The 23,622-nt window shown below is 41.6% G+C and overlaps 1 protein-coding gene across 4 annotated transcripts in view; it reads right to left on the bottom strand.

The window, feature by feature from the left end:
* The window catches only part of LOC109892866 (roundabout homolog 2), a 131,335-nt gene that overhangs the window by 57,369 nt on the left and 50,344 nt on the right, over nt 1-23,622 (bottom strand). For 2 of the 4 annotated variants that reach the window (XM_020485709.2, XM_031826773.1), the window contains exons 3-7: nt 12,891-13,048; nt 5,043-5,163; nt 4,688-4,826; nt 4,407-4,534; nt 3,698-3,709 (exon numbers count right to left, since the gene is read on the bottom strand). In XM_020485709.2, coding sequence (XP_020341298.1) covers nt 3,698-3,709; nt 4,407-4,534; nt 4,688-4,826; nt 5,043-5,163; nt 12,891-13,048 — 558 coding nt within the window. The remainder of the gene's footprint in view (nt 1-3,697; nt 3,710-4,406; nt 4,535-4,687; nt 4,827-5,042; nt 5,164-12,890; nt 13,049-23,622) is intronic. The other 2 variants (XM_031826774.1, XM_031826775.1) reach the window with 1 other exon arrangement.

Below are 23,622 nucleotides of genomic sequence, written 5' to 3'. Positions count from 1 at the left end.
ACCTGCTAAAGTTAACGTTACCCCCTGTAGAACAGAATGAACGAGTACAATGTTCTGGGCCTTCAAGTTTTTTCCCTGAAGAAAACAATTGAAAGAGCTTTTTGTGCTAAACTCCTTGCCTTCATGTAGATCTAATCCATAGTAAATTAGGAAGATTAAAGTGAATCTGTGTGTACTGACATTGCATGCTAATATGTTGCTGATAAAATGGACATCTTAATGTAGCTGTTTTTTTCTTCATAAATTCAGTCAATTTTCTCTCTCTTTCTCTCTATTTTTCACTTTGTTTCTTTATTTCTCTCACTCTCTCTCTCAAGCTCACTCTCTCTCTCACATACACACACACACACACACATACACCCTGTCCTCTCTCTATCTCTCACCCACTCTCTCCTCTCTGGCCCACTTGCTCAATAATTGGGTTGTTTTCCGCCCCACACAAGACTGCCTATTTAACAGGCTTTCAAACATCGCCCCAGTGCCCTCCCAGTCTTTAATCTGTTGTATCTAAATTAGTCTTACACCTTATTTTCCCCTCTATTGTCCCTGTCCTTTATACATGCTAATATGCAGGGCAGTTTAGGAAATTACACGCTGAGATTATGTTATGATTTTAATGGCGCTGCGGGCATGATAAAAAAGATCCTTTGAGATTGCTATCCCGGACGAGCCCCCATTAAGGGACCCACCCGTTTCTTCTCTTTTCCCCTCCACTTCTCATTTTGTGCAAAATGTTTATTGTCTGATGGGAAGTTTTTTTTATATACTGTTCTTCAACAAGCCAATTATAAGTGGAGTCTTTCCGCCCCGTCTTTCCTCCATGTGCCCAAAACCCTAAATAAATAAATATATATATTTACTTACATTTCGTACATTCATAGCTAATTATCTAATGCTCCTGTAGCCAAATTTAAATAGATTTGTAAGCTTATAGCTTTATTTTCTGCAGAATCCCACTCATCCCACTGTACACAATCTCAAAGAGAGTTGCTTGGCTACCCAGTCTCCTTGCACCGGCCAAATGCTACGCCATGCTCATGGACTTTAGTTTCTTCTCCACAATGAGTCTGGATATGAGTACCTCCTCGACCCTACACCAAATGCGAACACATTCGAGGGTATTTGATTGGTCCAGAAACCGATGGGTTGGGCCTGAGTCAGAACACACTTGGGTAAAGCAGTGGTTTGAAAATGTGTCATTAGCTTTGATACTCTGATTGGTTAGAGACGATTCAATCGCTTATTACTTTGTTTTGTACAACGCCCCTCGCGCCCCTCCTCACCACAAAAGATTTCAATGATGTCTGTCTAAAGTATGTAACGAACGACAGAGCAGTTAATTTTTTTTTTGTGTGTGAGTCGTCAGGCTACAAAGAGAGGCTGAAGAGCAGTGGGCTATCAGCTGATAATAGCAAATGTAGATTATGCAAACCAACTAGTTAGCTAGCTAGCTAATTAGCTATGCTGTTTAAACAATCTAACTTGTCTTTACCTGTGATTGGAGATTGTTCTGCTACTGACATTTTCCTCTTAGGCCTACTAACAAACAGTCTAATTAAAGCCTTCTCTGTTCTTGACTGTGATATGACACCTGCAACTGAAAAGTGAGCCACTACTACACTTTCATTGCATGCAGGTATCTTATACATGCAGTGCACACTCGCGTTGGAGCAGGTGAGGGGGAATTTTCCACACAAAAAAAGGTGAAATTAAATAACGAGAGAAAATTGACTTAAAAGTGAAATAAAAAGTGAATAATTAACCAATCTGAAATGGGAACTTTACTCATAGGAGGACAAAAGGGCAGGGGCTCAGGCTCCCTAGACCTCTACCTGTGCATGTGCCTTGTGGCCTGTATACTGTTCCTTCTTAATCTACCATTTCCACTTCATTTTCTTTCATTCTGACATGTACACTCTCTGAAGAAATATAGTGCAATATCTTCCGTTTCGTGCCAGAACAACGTTTAATTTCATAGCTATGGCTTTGCTTTTTTGGTTTTATGAGAGACAGAACAGCTTCTGGGTTACTCCAAAAATAACTTTTTGTTAACCTACACTTGACTGCTACCGCAAAAACATGGCTCTTATTTCCATTCACAATAATATGCGAGTAGCTGATGGTTTGGCGCTTAATTCTTAAATCTCTGAAACTGGAAACTCACTAGCTTTAAGCACCAACTGTCAGAGCAGCTCACAGATTACTGCACCTGTACATAGCCCACCTATAATTTAGCCCAAACAACTACCTCTTTCCCAACTGTATTTAATTTTTATTGATTTATTTATTTTGCTCCTTTGCACCCCATTATTTTTATTTCTACTTTGCACATTCTTCCATTGCAAAACTACCATTCCAGTGTTTTACTTGCTATATTGTATTTACTTTGCCACCATGGCCTTTTTTGGCTTTACCTCCCTTCTCACCTCATTTGCTCACATTGTATATAGACTTGTTTATACTGTATTATTGACTGTATGTTTGTTTTACTCCATGTGTAACTCTGTGTCGTTGTATCTGTCGAACTGCTTTGCTATATCTTGGCCAGGTCGCAATTGTAAATGAGAACTTGTTCTCAACTTGCCTACCTGGTTAAATAAAGGTAAAATAATAATTGATGTTAGCATCTTCGGACTGTGTCCAAAATTAGTCGCATATCACCACGCATGTGGTGATATGGGCTAAGTGGGAGGTCTAGTGTGGGAGGGATACTAAAATGGAAACTGGTCGCAAAATATTTACATTCTCCTAATAAACAGGGGCCTTTTAAATATGAAACATCTGCAACCAAGTTGGGTTACGCTATAGCATAGATGCTAGCCAAACCTCAGACAGGAGGATACCCCATTTGATCTACCAAGTAGCAAAGAAGGCAGTAAATTGTCCGTAACCATTGACACAGGGTCAGATTTCTTTTCCTAACCATAATGGTTAATGCTAGGATTGAGGTAAAAGTAATCTGATCCAAGATCTGTGATTATGGGCAACTTCTACCTCGAGTGCATAGAAGGGTTTGGTACACCTCCAAATCGCAGTAGCAACCTCAGCCTGCCTGTCACCTTTACTTCTGGGCTAGTATTGATCGCCTTCTCCTCTCCCTCCCTCATGCTAGCTTCCTTAGGTCATTTGCCAATGTGGGCGTAAATCCTGGAGGTCAACCCTGTCCCATTGATCTCTGCTGTAATCGTCATTGACAAGTCAAGGACATGACTGTGGTCCTATCACTAGCCTATTTGAAGCATTGAGCCTTAGTGCACGCGCACACACACACACACACACACACACACACACACACACACACACACACACACACGGTATCAGTCACTGTAGGTGTACAGAAAAGACTAGCAATGAACCTTTTTCAGCATTCCAATGTTAATGGTTGTTGCTGTAAATATATACATCTATAGTACAGACCATTTTATAGATGAACTCAAAGCTGATTGGATTGCTGCTGTTGAGCCATGTCCATATATGGTATTGCAGAGTATGATTTTACAGGGTGGCCAGGGGCATTTAATGCATATTGACCCCCCTTCACCAAGACGCCAATCAGATAAAAGCAAATGGGGGGTTTCTACTATGCCAAATACGGCAACCGCATGGACGAGACCCAATTGCAAGCAATCAGATCAATCCTTGTCCTTCACTCGACACACGCTACATGCAGAGAGATGAGATGAAATGGTGTACTTACTAAATGGACCCACTGGGACGGAGAGATGAGAAAAAAATGGACCGGAGAGAAAAAAAGAGAGATGAATGAAAATGAGATGGGTCGAGTTGAGTTGAGACTTGAGGATGATTGAATGAGCAGTGCAGTCCAATGAACCAAGAATCAGTGTATCATGGTTAGATTATGTTTTTACTAGTCAAGTCAGGAAGTGACATTGAAACTTCCTTATAGAAAATCAATGCCACGTTGCAAGTACATTTTCAAACTCTTTATGTTCATCGTCTGAATTGATTGAACTGAAATGGTATTGACCCCAATCCCTGGTATGAATAGGTATTATGATATGACGGCTATAGGTCAGAAATTAAGGGATGCATGTGTAAAGGGAGAGGTGGAGATCGGGAGTGAGAGGGCTCAGACTGAAAGAGATGTGCTCAAACAGAAACCCCTCTGGCTGTCTCCTCTACTCTGAGTGTGTTATAGACGAAACACAAACGCGCACAGACACACAGACACACAGACACACACACACATACCCCATTAATATTGCAGCTGCACTCTCCAAACGAAATCATCTCCCAACAGCCAATAATCTCCACGCAACTCCATGCCATAATCTCCTATTGGTGTATGTGCCTGTGTCTCCACTTATGTGTGTGTGTCACTCTGTACCAGTCAGTGTGCTTGCATTTCATGTGTGTGAATCCCCATGTGTTGTGCCCGGTCTTACCGTGGACCTGCAGGCTGCCCGATGCCTCTGCCTTTCCCACACTGTTCTCAGACACACACGTGTAGGTGCCCTCGTCCTCGGTCCGGACCTGAGTCAGACGCAAGCTGTGGTCACTGCGGATCTCTGACCTGCAACAACAACAACAGCAGCAGAGCAGAGCTGATAGGATGGTACTGCATGCTAACTGGGATCCATTCACCCTCATTGATTTCTGGTGACCAATGCTAATGTGATGCTGTGTGTGTGTGTGTGTGTATATCTATCTTTGTGTGTGTCCTCACCTGCCACGGGGCAGCTCTCCCTCCTCTCTCCTCCAGCGGATGGTGGGGGCGGGGTCTCCATGGGCCTCACACAGGAAGTCCACCATGTCATCTGCCAGCACCACCTGGTTCACTGGACGCTTAACGAACATGGGCCGCTCTGACAGATGGACAGAGACAGAGACATGGTCAGAGAGAGAACAAGCTAAGTTAAGAAAGAAAGAGGGAGGAAAAAGCAAAACAAGGAGAGAAAGATGGGGAGAGAAAAGAGGAGGGCAAGATAGGAGAGTGGAAGAAGTAAGGAAAAGATGATGAATTCACAGCAGATGATAAAACGTGAGAAACAGAGGGAGAGACATGTTGATACTCCACTCACCAAACACCACAAGTTCTGCTGGGTCGCTGTCCCTTTCTCCCACCATATTGGTGCCCACACACACAAACATGCCCGCATCGCTCTTCCTCGTGTTTGAAATCATCAACTTTCCTCCTCGGATCTATAGTTAAGGGGAAAGGAATGGGAAAGGAATTGGAAAGGAGAGAGAGGGGATAAACAAACATGTTAGTCAGAAACACAGGAGCTTGGTGGCACCTTCATGGGGAGGACGGGCTCGTGGTAAAGGCTGGAGCGGAATAGGTGGAATGATATCAAATACATCAAACATATGGTTTAATGCCGTTGCAGCCATTATTATGAGACGTCCTCCCCTCAGCAGCCTCCAATGGTCAAGAAGTAAGCCACGGTGTTCCCTTAAAAGCCACCACAGAGGGAAGAGTGATGATGTTCTTGTCATGTCCCCAAGCCCATTCACTCTGTCATGTTATATATTGAGTAAACAACATTTTAGGCATTTGGTTATCTGTTTCTGATTATGGTTGTCTCCTTCTCTTTCTCGCTCTCTTTCTCCCTCCATCTCTCCCTTGTTCTCTCTCGCTCAATCTCTCTCCACAGCCCTGGCATCACATTGCCTCTCTCTCTTTCTAGCTCACTCTCCCCCCTATATACCACCCTACTCTTGTTCTGTTTCTGTCTGTCTCTCTCTTTCTCCAACCTCACCTCACCCCACCCCACTCTCTCTATTTCTCTCTCCCAACAAATGTAGACTACATTAAACAAGAGCCTTCCCAGCTAGCACATTTGGTTCCTTGGACGTTGTGGATACGTATGTTTCTTGTTTCCATTGGTTGTGGGAACGAAGCAATACGTTTCCTGACCAGTAAAACAGAACATTTTGCCTGTTCTGGGAACGTTTATTTTTAGGTTGCATGGAGGTTTTCTGAAGTTTTTCTGCAAGGTCTTATTAAAACTCTGAGAAAATAAATTATGTTTCAATAAAACTTTTTATAAAATGACTAGTTATTTTGGGTGAACTTTTTTGAAATCCAAGCACAGATAGGACACATGGAAATGTATTTCATCAGGCATTAATCATGGAAATACATTTATTTTTTATTGTGACTAGGCATCAGAGAGATTCAAACCTATAATCTCCTGTTCTATATCCATGGAATTAGTCCACTTCACCACCAGGATGGAGCTAGCATGCTACGTTTTATTTTTCACCTCATACAAAGCTGTTCATTTTAGTTTATTCAAACAGACCCCATTTCAAAGGAAACAAGCTCTCTTTAAGATCAATTGTAGCCAATTAGTGGGTGTGGCCAACACACCTGAACACACTTAACAAGAGGATTGAGAGTTTTGTTGATGCTGAGAACAGAATGTATATGTTTTTAAATAACATTCTTAGAACGGTCTCTGAACGTTACCAAAGTTTTCTTGTGGTTTTTATGGGAAGTTTTCTTAACGTTCTCAGAACAATTTGAGAACATAACTTAAAATAGAACTATGAGGAATCCTGTAGGAAACGTGCTTAAGTACAGAAATACCCACAGAAGAACATTGAATGTAATAAATAGTTCAGAGAACGTTAAAAAACAATGTAAACGTGGGGTTGCAAGATCAAATCCCCAAGCTGACACTGTAAAAATCTGTCATTCTGCCCCTGAACAAGGAAGTTAACCCACTGTTCCTAGGCCATCATTGTAAATAAGAATTGATTCTTAACTGACTTGCCAATTTTTTTTTTTAAATGATTACGAAATTTCCTAATAAAATACCAATAATATAGATGTTTTTATTGTGTGAAGTTCCTTAAATGTGCAGAGAATTTTCCAAAGCCAAGCAACGATGGTGCACCACTCCCAGAAAGTTGTGGGAAGATTGTATGCAAATTAACCATAAGACAACCATGCTCCCCCCAAGCTCTACGAAACATGTGGCTCTTAGAACGTTATGTGCTAGCTGGGTTCTATTTAGATAAGTGACTTGTAGTGTATTGTATAGTGTATCTGAGTGCTTAAAGCCTCAGGGAGAGCAGAGGTGGTGGTGGGTCTGCTTCTGTTGTTGTGGTGGGTCTGCTTTTGCCATTACACCTTCAAATAGATTCAACTAAATGTGCTGTATAATCTATTCATTTCCGTCATTGCCGATAATCAAAAATCAATGCAATTCCATACACATGCTTGTCCATTATAGCCTTGAGCATATAACTGTCATACAGTATTGACCAGTGTTCAGCTGACAAACTAAGGGATACAACCATAGGGTCTATGGATAAAACGCTTAAATGATAGAAAGATGAAACTTAGGTATAGATATAGGTATTCTAGGTTCTACTTGTATATACAGTTGAAGTCGGAAGTTTACATACACTTAGGTTGGAGTCATTAAAACTTGTTTTTCAACCACTCCACACATTTTTTGTTAATAGTTTTGGCCAGTCGGTTAGGACATCTACTTTGTGCATGACACAAGTAATTTTCCCAACAATTGTTTATAGACAGATTATTTCACTTTAATTCACTGTATCACAATTCCAGTGGGTCAGAATTTTACATACACTAAGTTGACTGCCTTTAAACAGCTTGGACAATTCCAGAAAATAATGTCATGGCTTTAGAAGCTTCTGATAGGCTAATTGACATAATTTGAGTAAATTTGAGGTATACCTGTGGATGTATTTCAAGGCCTACCTTCAAACTAAGTGCCTCTTTCCTTGACATCATGGGAAAATCAAAAAATCAGAAAATAAAATTGTAGACCTCCACAAGTCTGGTTCATCCTTGGGAGCAATTTCCAAGCACCTGAATGTACCACGTTCATCTGTACAAACAATAGTACGCAAGTATAAACACCATGGGACCACGCAGCCGTCATACCGCTGAGGAAGGAGACGCGTTCTGTCTCCTAGAGATGAACGTACTTTGGTGCGAAAAGTGCAAATTATTCCCAGAACTACATCAAAGGACCTTGTGAAGATGCTGGAGGAAACAGGTACGAGAGTATCTATATCCACAGTAAAACGAGTCCTATATCGCCATAACCCGAAAGGCCGCTCAGCAAGGAAGAAGCCACTGCTCCAAAACCGCCATAAAAAAGCCAGACTACGGTTTGCAACTGCACATGGGGACAAAGATCGTACTTTTTGGATAAATGTCCTCTGGTCTGATGAAACAAATATAGAACTGTTTGGCCATAATGACCATCATAATGTTTGGAGGAAAAAGGGGAGGCTTGCAAGCCGAAGAACACCATCCCAACCGTGAAGAATGGGGGTGGCAGCATCATGTTGTGGGGGTGCATTGCTGCAGGAGGGACTGGTGCACTTCACAAAATAGATGGCATCATGAGGTAGGAAAAATCATGTGGACATATTGAAGCAACATCTCAAGACATTAGTCAGGAAGTTAAATCTTGGTCGCAAATGGGTCTTCCTAACGGACAATGACCACAAGCATACTTCCAAAGTTGTGGCAAAATGGCCCAAGGCCACCAAGACAAACAATTTAAAGGCAATGCTACCAAATACTCATTGAGTGTATGTAAATCTCTAACCCACTGGGAAAGTGATGAAAGAAATAAAAGCTGGAATAAGTCATTCTCTCTGCTCTTATTCTGACATTTCACATTCTTAAAATATAGTGGTGATCCTAACTGACCTAAAACAGGGAATTTTTACTAGGATTAAATGCCAGGAATTGTGAAAAACTGAGTTTAAATGTACATGTATTTGGCTGTATGTAAACTTCCGACTTCAACTGTAGTTATACAGTGCTTTCAGAAAGTACTCATACCCTTTGAATTATTCCATATATTGTTGTGTTTCAGCCCGAATTCAAAATTGATTAAAAAAATTATCATATTTACTTTGACGGTTCTGTATTTAAGAAGTATATGAATACACAAAAATGCAAGTCGTTTAAAGGAAGCTCTATCCAACGAAAAAATACTTTCAACATGTGAGAAGATAGACAATCATAGAGTACAGTGTTAAAAGTTCACAACATCATGAAGAGATGGGAACATCTTTACAAATCAAAAGTTGTGTACTGTGTCCTGATTGACCATGTATAAAAATGAAGAATAAACACAAGGCCACAGCTGTCCCATGGGGCTGCATGGGGCTACTTATCTGGCCGCAGCTCTGAAGACATTCAATCCAACTGTTTCTGTAACCACGTTTCTTTAGAACACAAATGGAATTGAGGATCAGATATACTCTACTAAGAGAAGATATCTTTCGTTTGTCCAGATTTATAAATCCAGTCAGAAATGCAGAATTTAGACTCAATGTAATTGACTGTTCAACTTTTTTTTATAAACACCTCAGATATAAAGCTTAAGTTATCCTAGATCAGCACTCATAGTCTTGGATACCTTGTAACTATGGGCCCAGATGTACGCAGCATATAAAGAGGATGGGTGAAGTGACGGTGAATAGCCCAGTTACTAGTATTTCCCTGGGTTAGTTACGTCTAAGAATGCTTAAAAGGAAGCATAGCATTCCCGATTGGCCATACTGCCATGGCTATATACTGAACATGTATGATGATGAAAGAGGGCTTCCCTGGTGGCACAGAGGATGAAAGTCCTGGTTTGGCAGCCAAATATTGTAGGTTCAAACCTCAAATGGGCAGGTTGTCAAATATATGAGTTGTAAAACAATATGGTTGTGTTTAAATGTTTTTCAAATGTCCTATGAATGAAATTAAAATGCCATGTGTGTCTATATCCCATACAGTGCTTTCAGAAGTATTCATACCCCTTGACTTATTTCACATTTTGTTGTGTTACAGCCTGAATTCAAACTGGATTAAATATATATTTTTATCATCCATCTACACAAAATAACCCATAATGCAAAGTGAAAACATATTTTTAGAAATTTTTGGTAATTTATCGGGAAAAAATCAAGTCAATACTTTGTAGAAGCACCTTTGGGAGCGATTAAGCTGTGAGTCTTTCTGGATAAGTCTCTAAGAGCTTTCCACACCTGGATTGTGCAACATTTGCCCAATTGTGTTTTATTTTGTAGTTATTGCTTGTGATGTATGTATTTATGCACCTATTGGTGATGCTGTGCTGTTGTTTGTTGAGCTGTGAGACATATTTCTTGACAGGGACACACAATAAATAATCAAATAATTCAAAAATTCCTCAAGCTCTGTCAAATTGGATGTTGATCATTGCTAGACAACCATTTTCAGTTCTTCCAATCAATTTTCAAGTATATTTAAGTCAAAACTGTAACTCGGTCACTGAGGAACATCACTGTCATCTTGGTAAGCAATTTGGCCTTGTGTTTTAGGTTATTGTTCTGCTGAAAGGTGAATTAATCTCCCAGTGTCTGGTGGAAAGCAAACAAACAGGTTTTCCTCTTTTTTTATCCCGAAAAACTCCCCTGTCCTTAATGATTACAAGCATACCCATAACATGATGCAGCCGCCACTATGCTTGAAAATATGGAGAGTGATACTCAGTAATGTCTTGTATTGGATTTGCCCCAAACATAACACTTTGTATTCAGGACAAAAAGCGAATTGCTTTGCTGCATTTCTTTGCAGTATTACTTTTGTGCCTTTCTGCAAACAGGGTGCATGTTTTGGAATATTTTTTATTCTGTACAGTCTTTGTTCTTTTCATTTTGTCAATTAGGTTAGTATTGTGGAGTAACTACAATGTTGTTGATCCATCCTCCATCCTCAGATTTCTCAGATCCTCAGATTTCTCAGATCACAGCCATTCAAATCTGTACGTGTTTTAAAGTCACCATTGGCCTCCCAGAGCAGTTTCATGCCTCTCCAGCAACTGAGTTAGGAAAGACGACTGTATATTTGTAGTGACTGGGTGTGTTGATACACCATCCAAAGTGTAATTATTAACTTCACCATGATCAAACTGCTATTCAATGTCTGCTTTTTATTTTATTTTCACCCATCTACCAACAGGTGCACTTCTTTGCAAGGCATTGGAAAGCCTCCCTGTTCTTAGTGGGTTTTAAATTCACTGCTCGACTGAGGGACCTGACAGATAACTGTATGTGTGGAGAAGAGAGACGAGGCAGTCATTCAAAAATAATGTTAAACAGCATTATTGCCACAGAGTCCATGCAACTTATTATTTGATAATTTTTAAATTACATTTAAACACAACAAAATGTGGAAAAAGTCAAAGGCTGTGAATACTTTCTGAAGGGACTATGTCATAGATATAATAGATAGACGGATATACAGTGCATTGGGAAAGTAATCAGACGCCTTGATTTTTCCAGAAGTTGTTACAGCCGTATTCTAAAATGGATTAAATAAAAAAATGTCCTCATCAATCTACACACAATACCTCATAATGACAAAGCGAAAACAGATTTTAAGATTTTTTTGCAAATGTATTTAAAAATACAAACAGAAATACCTTATTTACATAAGTATTCAGACCCTTTGCTATGAGACTCAAAATTGAGCTCAGGTGAATCCTGTTTTCATTGATCATCCTTGAGATGTTTCTACCACTTGATTGGAGTCCACCTGTAGAAAATGAAATTGGATATCATTTGGAAAGGCATACAGCTGTCTATATAAGGTCCCACAGTTGACAGTGCCTGTCAGAGCAAAAACTAAGCCATGAGGTTGAAGGAATTGTCCATAGAGCTCCAAGACAGGATTGTGTTGAGACACAGATCTGGGGAAGGGTATCAAAACATGTCTGCAGCAATGAAGGTCCCCAAGAACACAGTGGCCTCCATCATTCTTATACGGAAGATGTTTAGAACCCCCAAGACTCTTCCTAGAGCTGGCCGCTCGGCCAAACAGAGCAACTGGGGAGAATAGTCATGGTCAGAGAGGTGACCAAGAACCTGATGGTCACTCTGAAAGAGCTCCAGAGTTCCTCTGTGGAGATGGGAGAATCTTTCAGAAGGACAACCATCTCTGCAGCACTTCACCAATTGGGCATTTATGGTAGAGTGGCCAGACAGAAGCCACTCCTCAGTAAAAAGCACATGACAGCCCGCTTGGAGTTTGCCAAAAGGCAGCTCAAGACTCTCAGACCATGAGAAACAAGATTATCTGGTCTGATGATTGAACTCTCTGGCCTGAAGGCCAAGCATCATGTCTGGAGGAAAGCGGTCACCATCCCTACGGTGAAGCATGGTGGTGGCAGCATCATGTTGTGGGGATGTTTTTCAGCGGCACGGACTGAGAGACTAGTTAGGATCATGAGAAATTTGAAAGAAGCAAAGTACAGAAAGATCCCTGATGAAAACCTGTTTCAGAGCACTCAGGACCTCACACTGGGGCAACGGTTCACCTTCCAACAGGACAACAACCCTAAGCACACATCCAAGACAACACAGGAGTGGCTTCAGGGACAAGTCTCTGAATGTCCTTGAGTGACCCAGCCAGAGCCTGGACTTGAACCCGATCGAACTTCTCTGGAAAGACCTGAAAATAGCTGTGCAGCGACGTTCCCCATCCAACCTGACAGAGCTTGAGAGGATCTGCAGAGAAGAATGGGAGAAACTCGCCAAATACAGGTGTGCCAAACTTGAGTGTCAAACCCAAAAAGACTTGAGGCTGTAATCACTGCCAAAGGTGCTTCAACAAAGTACTGACTAAAGGGTCTGAATACTTATGGTTAAATTAGCTAAAATCTCTAAAAATCTGTTTTTGCTTTGTCATTATGGGGTATTGTGTGTAGATTGATGAGGGGGAAAAACTATTTAATCCATTTTAGAATAAGGCTGTAACGTAACACAATGTGGAAAGAGTCACGGGGTCTGAATACTTTCCGAATGCCCTGTACAGGCCTCTTTTTTGCATAGCCACAACAATGAAAGTATAGAAGGATGAAACAGAGGTCTATATACAGATGGATAGGACTCACGGTGATCCTCTCATCGTGGTCGTTGACCTTCATGTTGTTCCTCTTCCAGGAGATGGTGGGCTCCGGATGGCCCCGCGGGGGGATGCACTCCATGACCGCCGGCTCCCCTGCCGCCACGACTACGTCACTGGGTGTCTGCCTGAAGTCATCCCTCAAGACTGGTAAGAGAGGGGAGGGAGAGGGGGGTCAATTGTTATTATCCAGCAAACATTCATTATTATAGTTAGCTTTGGCAATTTCCGTACATATTTATTGCCAATAAAGCACAATTGCAGATTGAATTGAAAAGAGAGAGGGTGATACAGAGTACTACGCCTACTTCCCAATTCCAAAACAACCCCTAACCCCCTAAGCACTTCGTGTTGATGTAATACAATTGGAGTGGTAATAGCAAGATCATAATAGCTCTGCTTTTCCCTTTGTAAGGGAGAGTCACAAAGATATCTTGAAAGTCCACATCAGAAATCGTAAGTTAGGGTAGTCTACCACATCTTTCACTGTGCAGGGTGGCTGCATGAATGCATTATAATGTAGTCTAAGTTTCATGTGTAAGTACGACCTGTATGCCATAAAGCTTTGTGCTGTCTCCGCTATCAAGTCTAGGTAAAAAAAAAGGGTGAATGCAAAATAGATGAAATTCAACACGCAGGAGCGGCTCTCAGTGTATGATTTAGTTGAATGACCCAAAGCCCCTCAATACTGGGATAATAATGATATGACTTGTGATTTAAAAAATTGGTGTGTGTGTTGCCTTCCTATGGTCTTCATTGACTCAGTGTCCTGAGTGTGTGTGTGTGCATGTGTGTGTGTGCGTGTTGCCTCCCTATGGTCTTCATTTACTCAGTGTCCTGAGTGTGTGTGTGTGTGTGTATATATGTGTGTGTGAGTGTGTGTGTGTGTGTGTGTGTGTGTGTGTGTGTGTGTGTGTGTGTGTGTGTGTGTGTGTGTGTGTGTGTGTGTGTGTGTGTGTGTGTGTGTGTGTGTGTGTGTGTGTGTGTGTGTGTGTGTGTGTGTGTGTGAGTGCGCGCGCATGTGCCTATGGCATAGCGGCTCATCAATAATGGACAGGCTCCTTTCTGACACAAGGTGGATGAATTATTCAATCGGCCTAACACACTCCCCAGACACACACACATCCATATGCATGAGACAGAAATACAAACACTTACAGAACATACAAAAGAGACAAACATGTACACACACTTGCACACAGAGCATAAGACAAAAGCTTATAGAAATACGAACACTCACAAACACACCTGCACACACATACAACCACGCACACCAACAACATCAACTCTACCAATAATAACCAACCACCCTCTATCAAACCACACCTACAGGCCAGATGTAATCAACCATCAACCCTTCTTCTTCCCTCAATCTGTATTCCCATTGAATGACTCTTTATCAGATTCTTCTGTACCTCTTTGCCACTTCCATTAGTGTAGTCTGCTGCTCTCCTTCCATATCTCTCCGAATTGACCCGCATTCAATCGTTATTTCACTCTGCCACTATCCAATTGGTGCCTGGCTATGCCCTTAAGCTAGCACCAGAGGATAAAGTTTCCGTGAGGATAAAGTTTATGAGGAGAAGGGATATTGCTCTGGACTCGATCCAATATACTCTAATGCCAGGCTGCTGATGATATGGATTAAACTGAATGGAGTCTGTTGGAAAATGGCAGTAGCCTGTATTAGTGTGTTAAAAATAACTATGAGGATAGTGGAGTTGGTATTTGTTCGTATTTCACTTAGGCCACAAGTGGCTAGTGATTGGAGACGTTTGGACAGAGTTCTAGGTAGTTTCAGTGCTTTGAGTAGAAGTTGCCCTTAATGACAGATCTAGAGTCATCTTATCATCTGTTAGTCCCAACTTTAACCATTGGGAGTAAAAACGGGAGTATATGACCTTGGATCAGTGCTTAGGGGTAACTTCAACCCTCATGTCAACAATGTGTGAGTGTGTCAGCCAATCACATGAAGAGCTGAATAACCATCTCACTGAGAGGCCTGCGGAGGCCAATCATAATTTGGTCTCATGCGAACAACAAAACAAGACACTGTCTTTCATATAGTGGCAGTGCTTACCCTGTGATAATATAATAAGAAAAGCTGTTATGAAAAGCTGTTTCATCATTTTTTATCTGTTTTCTTTCAAGGTTATTTTATGCTCAAAATCTCAAAATGTGCTATAACTGCATCAAAACGTGTTAGGGTATTCATGCCTTCCTTCCCATCAATTCAAATCCATTCAAAACCTGCGGGCATTCACAGCCGTTCCTGATTCCAGTCACTGTCAATGAACAGCATATACCTCGCTGCTTTGCCTAGCTTCATTTGTTGCATTGAGCCAATTTCATATTTTGTGCATGTGTATTGCGTGTGTGGGTAAGCTCTGTTCATTTGGCCGTGTCTACATCATTTGGCGCCCGCATCCCTTGAAATTATTGAAGCTAGCTAGAAAAAGGACAAATGTACACTGTACTGCACCCCAAACGTTTTCAAGTTGTATTTTCAAGGATAACTTGGTATAATTCAGAGAGGGAGACTAACACCTGCACTTCCTGACCATCAGAGGAAGGGACAGAAAATCGCCCGATCTAATGTACCATACTCGCCCTGACAAAGCAGCCTGGCACACAGCCAATCAGAGAGGAGAGGAATGTTTTACAGTATTTTGGACCTTATCAGTGTTCAAATGGAAGCCAGATTTGATCATTTTAGGGCTCCTGAGTGGCACAGCGGTCTAATGCACTGCATCTCAGTGCCAGAGGTGTCACTACAGACCCTGGTTTGATCCCGGGCTGTATCACAACTGGCTATGATCGGAATTCCCATAGGGCGGCGCACAATTCACCCAACGTCATCCAGGTTAGGATAGGGTTTGGCTGGGGTAGGCCGATTTGTAAAATAAGAATTTGTTGTTATCTGACTTGCCTAGTTAAATAAAGGTTTAAAAAAAGTGTCATCCTTGGCCATGAAATGCTGTCACACTGAGAGGTTCAGCCTGAAGGACAGACAAATGGACTTCATTTAAAAGTTAAGGTAGGCCTAATTCATTTCCATTTCCTTTGCAATTTGCGGGTTAGGCTATTGTTTAACTGAACATGAAAATACACAACATCCCTTTGATGCATTTGATTTATAAAGCTAGAATTTTGTTTTGATGAGACAATATTTTGACGTTTTAAACTGAATTTTCAGTCATTTCGATTGTTGATGTGAAAATTATGTTAGAACCTTAATTATAATATATAGTTGAAATCAGACGTTTACAAACATTGAGGTTCGAGTCATTAAAACTCATTTTTCAATCACTCCACAAATGTCTTGTTAGCAAACTATAGTCTTGGCAAGTCAGTTAAGACATCTACTTTAACAATTGTTTACAGACAGATTATTTCACAATTCCAGTGGGTCAGAAGTTACATCCACTCAGTTGACTGTGCCTTTAAACAGCGTGGAGATTCCAGAAAAGGATGTCATGGCTTTAGAAGCTTCTGATAGGCCAATTGACATCATTTGAGTGAATTGGAGTTGCACCTGTGGATGTATTTCAAGGCCTAAGTTCAAACTCAGTGCTTCTTTGGGAAAATCAAAAGAAATCAGCCAAGACCTCAGGAAAACAAATTGTAGACCTCCACAAGTCTGGTTCATCCTTGGGAGTAATTTCCAAACACCTGATGGTACCAAGTTCTGCTGTACAAAAAATATTATGCAAGTATAAACACCATGGGACCACGCAGCCAAAATACTGCTCAGGAAGGAGATGCGTTCTGTCTCCGAGAGATGAACGTACTTTGGTGCGAAAAGTGCAAATCAATCCCAGAACGACATCAAAGGACCTTGTGAAGATGCTGGAGGAAACCGGTACAAAAAGTATCTATATCCACAGTAAAACGAGTCCTATATCGACGTAACCTGCACATGGGGGGACAAAGAGCATACTTTTTGAAGAAATGTCCTCTGGTCTGATGAAATAAAAATAAAACTGTTTGGCAATAATAACCATCGTTATGTTTGGAGGAAAAAGGGGGAGGCTTGCAAGCTGAAGAACACCTTCCCAACCGTGAAGCACAGGGGAGGCAGCATCATGTTGTCGGGGTGCTTTGCTGCAGGAGGAACGGGTGCTCTTCACAAAGTTGTTGGCATCATGAGGAAGGAAAATTATGTGGATATGTTGAAGCAACATCTCAAGACATCAGTCAGGAAGTTAAAGCTTGGTCACAAATGAGTCTTCCAAATGGACAATGCATACTTCCAAAATTGTGGCAATTTTGGCTTAAGGACAACAAAATCAAGGTATTGGAGTGGCCATCACAAAGCCCTGACATCAATCCTATTGTGAGCAGAACTGTGGGCAACAAATTTGTGGACAGAACTGAAAAAGCATGTGCGCGCAAAGATGCCTACAAACCTGACTGGGCCAACATTCACCCAACTTATTGTGGAAAGCTTGTGGAAGGCTACCCGAAACGTTTGACCCAAGTTAAACAATTTAAAGGCAATACTACCAAATACTAATTGAGTGTATGTAAACTTCTGACCCACTGGGAATGTGATGAAAGAAATAAAAGCTGAAATAAATCGTTCTCTCTACTATTATTCTGACATTTCACACTCTTAAAATAAAGTGGTAATCCTAACTGATCTAAGACAGGGAATTTGTACTAGGATTAAATGTCAGGAATTGTGAAAAACAGAATTTAAATGTATTTGGCTAAGGTGTATGTAAACTTCCCACTTCAACTGTATATATTTGTGTGTAATAATATTTCACATAATAATAATATTATTGTGTGTGTGTGTGTGTGTGTGTGCGTGCGTGTGTGTGTGTGTGTGTGTGTGTGTGTGTGTGTGTGTGTGTGTGTGTGTGTGTGTGTGTGTGTGTGTGTGTGTGTGTGTGTGTGTGTGTGTGGTGCTTTGGAATAACTGTAAATGCATTGTGAAAGGCTAAGGCGTTTGCTTTTCAAACTTTTCGATATTAAATACGTATATATACTGAACTTTTAGTGCCCCCTATTGAGTGTATCTGTGGATGCTACATCGGTCTTAGGCTGAGCTGGGTTGAGTAGTGTGTCATTTTGTCGGTTGATATGAAATATGCCGCTATCGGAGGCTATAGCTGTGTACGCTGGTTACATTGGGTTTTTTTAAAAAGATTTTCTAGCCTATGTCACTCTGGGTGTTGGAGCTATCTATTGTACGGTGAACTTGGGCTTCATCAAGGTTTAGTTGTGAGTACATCTCGCATTGATAATCGCCAGTGCCTACTCAGACACCAACCACACAACACATCACTGCTCTCCCTCTCTCTCGCTCTCATATTCTCTATCCACCTATTAATAATGCATGAATGATCTGCCTGAAAGGTGTCTTCGGTCAGTCACCCCGCCGATCCTTCGTTCCCCTCATCCCTCTTTCTCCTCTCATCTCTCTTAAGCCTCCTGCTTGCGGTCGCTACCTGAAGGCATTTTCTTTCTCTCTCTCTCTCCTTGTTCTTTCTCTCCTTCTCTTTTTGAGTCACTATCAGGTTTCAGGTGTGATCCAGGCTTTTGTTGCTCCCAGATGAGATCTTGACATACAGTGGCCTACCTAAAGAGGCCAAAGCTACACTTGCCTTCGAGCTAGCAGCCTGGCCTAAGCCACTAGGGATTTGGAGGGGTGGGCGGGTGGGGTGTACCTGAAACTATGAGAGGGATCACTGTCTAACCCCAGGCTCCTTTCCATCTCAAATATCACCCCTTTACCCTATTTTTGTAAAAATGGACCTTGCCAAAAAATGTGCTTTCACGTCAGCTTCTGTCCCACAGTTAGCTGATGGGAAATTTGTGAAAATAGGGGGTTTCTTCACTTTCTAAAGTTACGCAGCTTTCAACACAAATTCGCACACTCATCTTTGAAAATATGTGTGAATTTGAGATTGGGACATCAAGGCTGGTAGATGATTTATTGATGTGTGAGAGAGTCATGGGGGTGAATGTGTTGCATACGTTATGATGACCTGATTAGTAATATTCAGAAATGATATCAATGCGTAGACATTCTCACTACGTCCACACTGAACCTTCTCCCATGAGTATGGAAAGTGTGGAGCAGTCAAATCTGCCAGTAAAATGATCAGAGGAAAGATTTCCATCCAAAAAGTGTTCCTCCAAAAAATGGAAGACAAGTTGGAAGGCATTAATTGCAACTGCGCTCAATTATTATACACACAGATACAGACACACACAGATACTATTCAGATATTCAGATTTAAACTCTTAAAGAAACACTCCAAAAAGCATCACTATCCCTTAGCGAACTGAGAATACCTGTTTTTCCTCCTTTCTCACTTAGTGTGAGTGAGACTAATTAACACTAGCCTAATTGCTGAACACTCTACCAGGGACAGAGGTGGTGACTGTTATTTCTCACTATTAGACAAGGAAAACACTAGTGTTGAAAACAGTTCACAGGTGTGTCCCATTTCAGTAACCGGCAACTGATTGAATAGAGAGTGACGGTAGGCCCCAATTCAGTACCCTGCAACTGATTGAATAGAGTGACGGTAGGCCCCAATTCAGTACCCTGCAACTGATTGAATAGAGAGTGATGGTAGGCCCCAATTCAGTACCCTGCAACTGATTGAATAGAGAGTGACGGTAGGTCCCAATTCAGTACCCTGCAACTGATTGAATAGAGAGTGATGGTAGGTCCCAATTCAGTACCCTGCAACTGATTGAATAGAGAGTGACGGTAGGTCCCAATTCAGTACCCTGCAACTGATTGAATAGAGAGTGATGGTAGGCCCCAATTCAGTACCCTGCAACTGATTGAATAGAGAGTAACGGTAGGTCCCAATTCAGTACCCTGCAACTGATTGAATAGAGAGTGATGGTAGGTCCCAATTCAGTACCCTGCAACTGATTGAATAGAGAGTGATGGTAGGTCCCAATTCAGTACCCTGCAACTGCCTTGTTTTACAGTAATGAATTCGTCTCAAACTCAATCTACAGATCTTTAAGGGACCAATCTGTGTGTGTGTACTTATACATGCGTGTGAGTGTATGTGCTTACCCTGGGGGGTTGTGCTGGTCATTAACACTGTAATTTAGCCACTAATGTCCCCGCAATGTCACCCCAGCAGGGTGGATCTGAACTTAATCTGATTAATGACAACTCGCTCCTATAATGAAGGATGAGAAAAGCCAACAAAACCTGAGCACATTACCATAACCATCCTTATGGGGACACTCCCTATCTATGTCATGGCTAACCTCCCTTATGAGGACATTCTTTATCTATACTGATGATGGGTTACCTCCCTTATGAGGACTCCCTATCTCTGTCAATGGGGCCCTCTCATCGCTTACGTTTGTGATCATTTCTCCAAATGTCAAGATAGCGTGGCGTCCCTTCTCGAGTGTGTGTGTGTGTGGGTGTGTGCGTGTGTGTGTGTCTACATACATCAGCGTGTTTTGTTTATAAGCAAGGTAATACCAGATTGAAGTGTCAGATTGAGAGAGAATTGGGGATGTGTTTTATTTTCACCCAACAGTGCCACAGAGATATATGCTAGAAGAGAGGTTTTCTGGGGTGAATAAACTGTGAATTAACTGTCGAGGCTGGTGTTTAACCGCTCACACCACACACACAGCCCCTGGCCTTATCCCAACATCATATCAACCTTTACCCAAACATCATTAACCCAGACCAAAACAGTGCACCACCAAAACTACTTAGGGACCCATCCATTCACAGCATGTGGTTTGGGGGAACCTACTGAGCTTGCTACTTCCCGGGTCCGGATTGGAGTGCCACAAGGTTAGGGAAAGCTTGAGTTGACCTGTCACACCCTGCTCCTAGTTCCTTGGATTCCTCTCTTCGCTCTCCTTCCTTGTCTTGGCTTCACTGGATGCATCCCAAATGGAAGACTATTGCCTATTTAGTGCACTACTTTTGTCCAGGGCCCATAAACCAGCAGCTTTGAGAGAAGAGGGCTCCACAGAAACTTGATTAAGCACTGACAATTACCCATAAAGCCCCTGTGGGGCAAGATTAAGCAGATGACCCTTGACCCGCCAGTACTGACGCCCCCTTGGGGGAAGCCTCTCAACAAAGCCAGGTATAATCCTTACCGCAGGGCCTGCACGGTCCACTTCAATTAGGAGGGGGAAACACACACACAGGGACACACAGAGCGGGACACACCACACAAGCCGAGAGACATGCACACACACATAGACACAGATATGTAAAAAAAAAAAAACACACACACACAGATACACACAAGCATTGCTTATAAATAAAACACACTAATGGACTGTATGAGAAAGGTAGACCCTAATGAAGGAAACCCCATTCCATCTATCACCATCTATCGCCTTTTCTGTGTGAGCTAGCTCTTTTACAGTCAACAATCACAAGGCACAGCTGCTTGAGTTAGCTGTCAACGTGCGTCTCTCATCCAATGTAGCTGTTTGTGTACGCTAATGACAAATACAGTTGTCATACAAAATGACAAAATACAAGTCTAAGCTTACCACTCTGTCATCTACTTGCAAACATATCTATTACATTGAATCAAACAAAGAAAAGAAGTTGCGCATATAAACAAAATCAACAATATCAACATTGTGTATTTATAATATCAATCTCTTCACCAGTGACCGGCGAATGACTCTTTGCAATGTGTCACACTTACAATATGCCCCGACTACAACGACACTATTCAATGTCAGGTCCTTGCTAATATATCAGTGCATTGTTTGTGCTCATGATTTGACATAAATGCTCGAGGCAGGCAGGCGGCTCACTTTTAATTAAAAATCTACTTTATCGGTATCATCAAATGTTCATCACATTCACCAGATGTTCAGGAAGATGCTTGTGTGTGTTTTTTCCTCCTGACAAGTCATTTTCAGCAGCCCTAGGGCTGGGCGATATGACGATATATATATCATGTGACCATAGAAAAACCTATAGCTTTTCATATTGTGCTCTATCGTTTATTTCCTTGTGTCGCAAATCACACTCTTTACGGCAATCTTTTTCGTCAATTGGACAACGCTTTACGTTCTTCCACACATGCCATGTGGAAGGAAATTTGCAACACAAACAAACATGGAAGAGTGAACATGACACAGAGCACGGAGACACGGAGCTGGTACCTAAAAGAGGGGCAACTTTGGTCGCATGGACTTGGTTTGGGTATAAAAAGTCTGACACGGACCAGAAAACTGTTCACTGCAAAATATGCCGCAGGCCAGTCCCAACAACAGGCTCAAACACCACTAACCTCTTACCACCTACGCAAGAATCATGTGAAACAGTACGGAGAGAGACGACGGATGAGACCCAAAAAAGTACAGTCGAGTGCTCAAAACAAACACCCGACTCAGACGTTGCAAGAGGCTTTTGCCCGCGGCACACCATATGGCAAAGAATCAGGAAGATGGAAGGAGATAACAGCTGCCATTACAACTTACATCTGTAAAGACATGGCCCCAATTTACACAGTCGAGAAACAGAGGTTTCGTGAGTTGGTGCAAACACTCGACCCAAGGTACCAAATGCAAATTGATTTGTGACACGTATTAATGCCAAAATAATATGCGAAAACAGGCAAGCCACCAAATATATATATATATATATTTTAGGCCTATATTTATTTTGTTTGCAACTATAGTTGAAGTGTTTTCTATTTACCTTTTTAAGATTTTGTACATTCATATTTTCGATTTTGTTACATGCTTAATTGAAAATTTGCACAGGTTCTCAATAAAATAAATAATCAAATATGAGTAAGTACCTTTTCATTCAGGGGTGGCAGGGTAGCCTAGTGGTTAGAGCGTTGGACTAGTAACCGGAAGGTTGCAAGTTCAAACCCCCGAGCTGACAAGGTACAGATCTGTCGTTCTGCCCCTGAACAAGGCAGTTAACCCACCTAGGCCGTCATTGAAAATAAGAATTTGTTCTTAACTGACTTGCCTAGTTAAATAAAGGTAAAATAAAATAAAGTTTGTTGAGTATAATTCAAACTGTAATAAGAAATAGGCCTTTACATGTGGTCATTCTATATAAATTGAATTTACAGAAAAGGTGCTATATTGTGATATGTATCGTTTATCGGGATATGAAATTACCTATATCGGGATATGAGATTTTGGCCATATCGCCCAGCCCTAGCCCTACTCATTAATAAATATTCAAATAGATGATGGAGAGAGACAGAGATTGAGGGATGGTCTTAGGCTGGTGGGGACCGAGGGTGAGAGAGAGAGTGAGTGTTCAGGCTCTGTTGTGTGGGGGTTTGAGGCGGTCATCTGACAATCTGTCCACTTGCATCTCAAGCTGATATGAGGCAATCTGTTACACACACACACACACACACACACACACACACACACACACAGGAGACGGGTTATTGAGGGCTCCACACACACTAATCACTGCGTTTTATCATCCTCAAGCATTGATCTGATTTGGAACCAGCAAAACATAATATCCTCACACACACTTTAACAAGCCCCCCAGACCCCTGATACGATTCCAAATGGGAGATTCAAATCCTAATACGTTATACGACTCTGGATATACATAAAGTCATAGTTTATTCATAGCCGTCTAAGCCTCCGTCTCCTGTGCTGTATCGATGGGGTGTGTTTGACATTCAATGAAACCGGTCGGTGCCTATAATGAAAAGGTCAATGTACGCAATCTTTGCCTCATCTCTTATGTGTTGAAT

Source organism: Oncorhynchus kisutch, linkage group LG6 (assembly GCF_002021735.2).
Source record: "Oncorhynchus kisutch isolate 150728-3 linkage group LG6, Okis_V2, whole genome shotgun sequence".
Taxonomy (NCBI): Eukaryota; Metazoa; Chordata; class Actinopteri; order Salmoniformes; family Salmonidae; genus Oncorhynchus; species Oncorhynchus kisutch.
The sequence above is the reverse complement of the archived record's forward strand: the minus strand, read 5'-3'. Positions and strand labels throughout refer to the sequence as shown.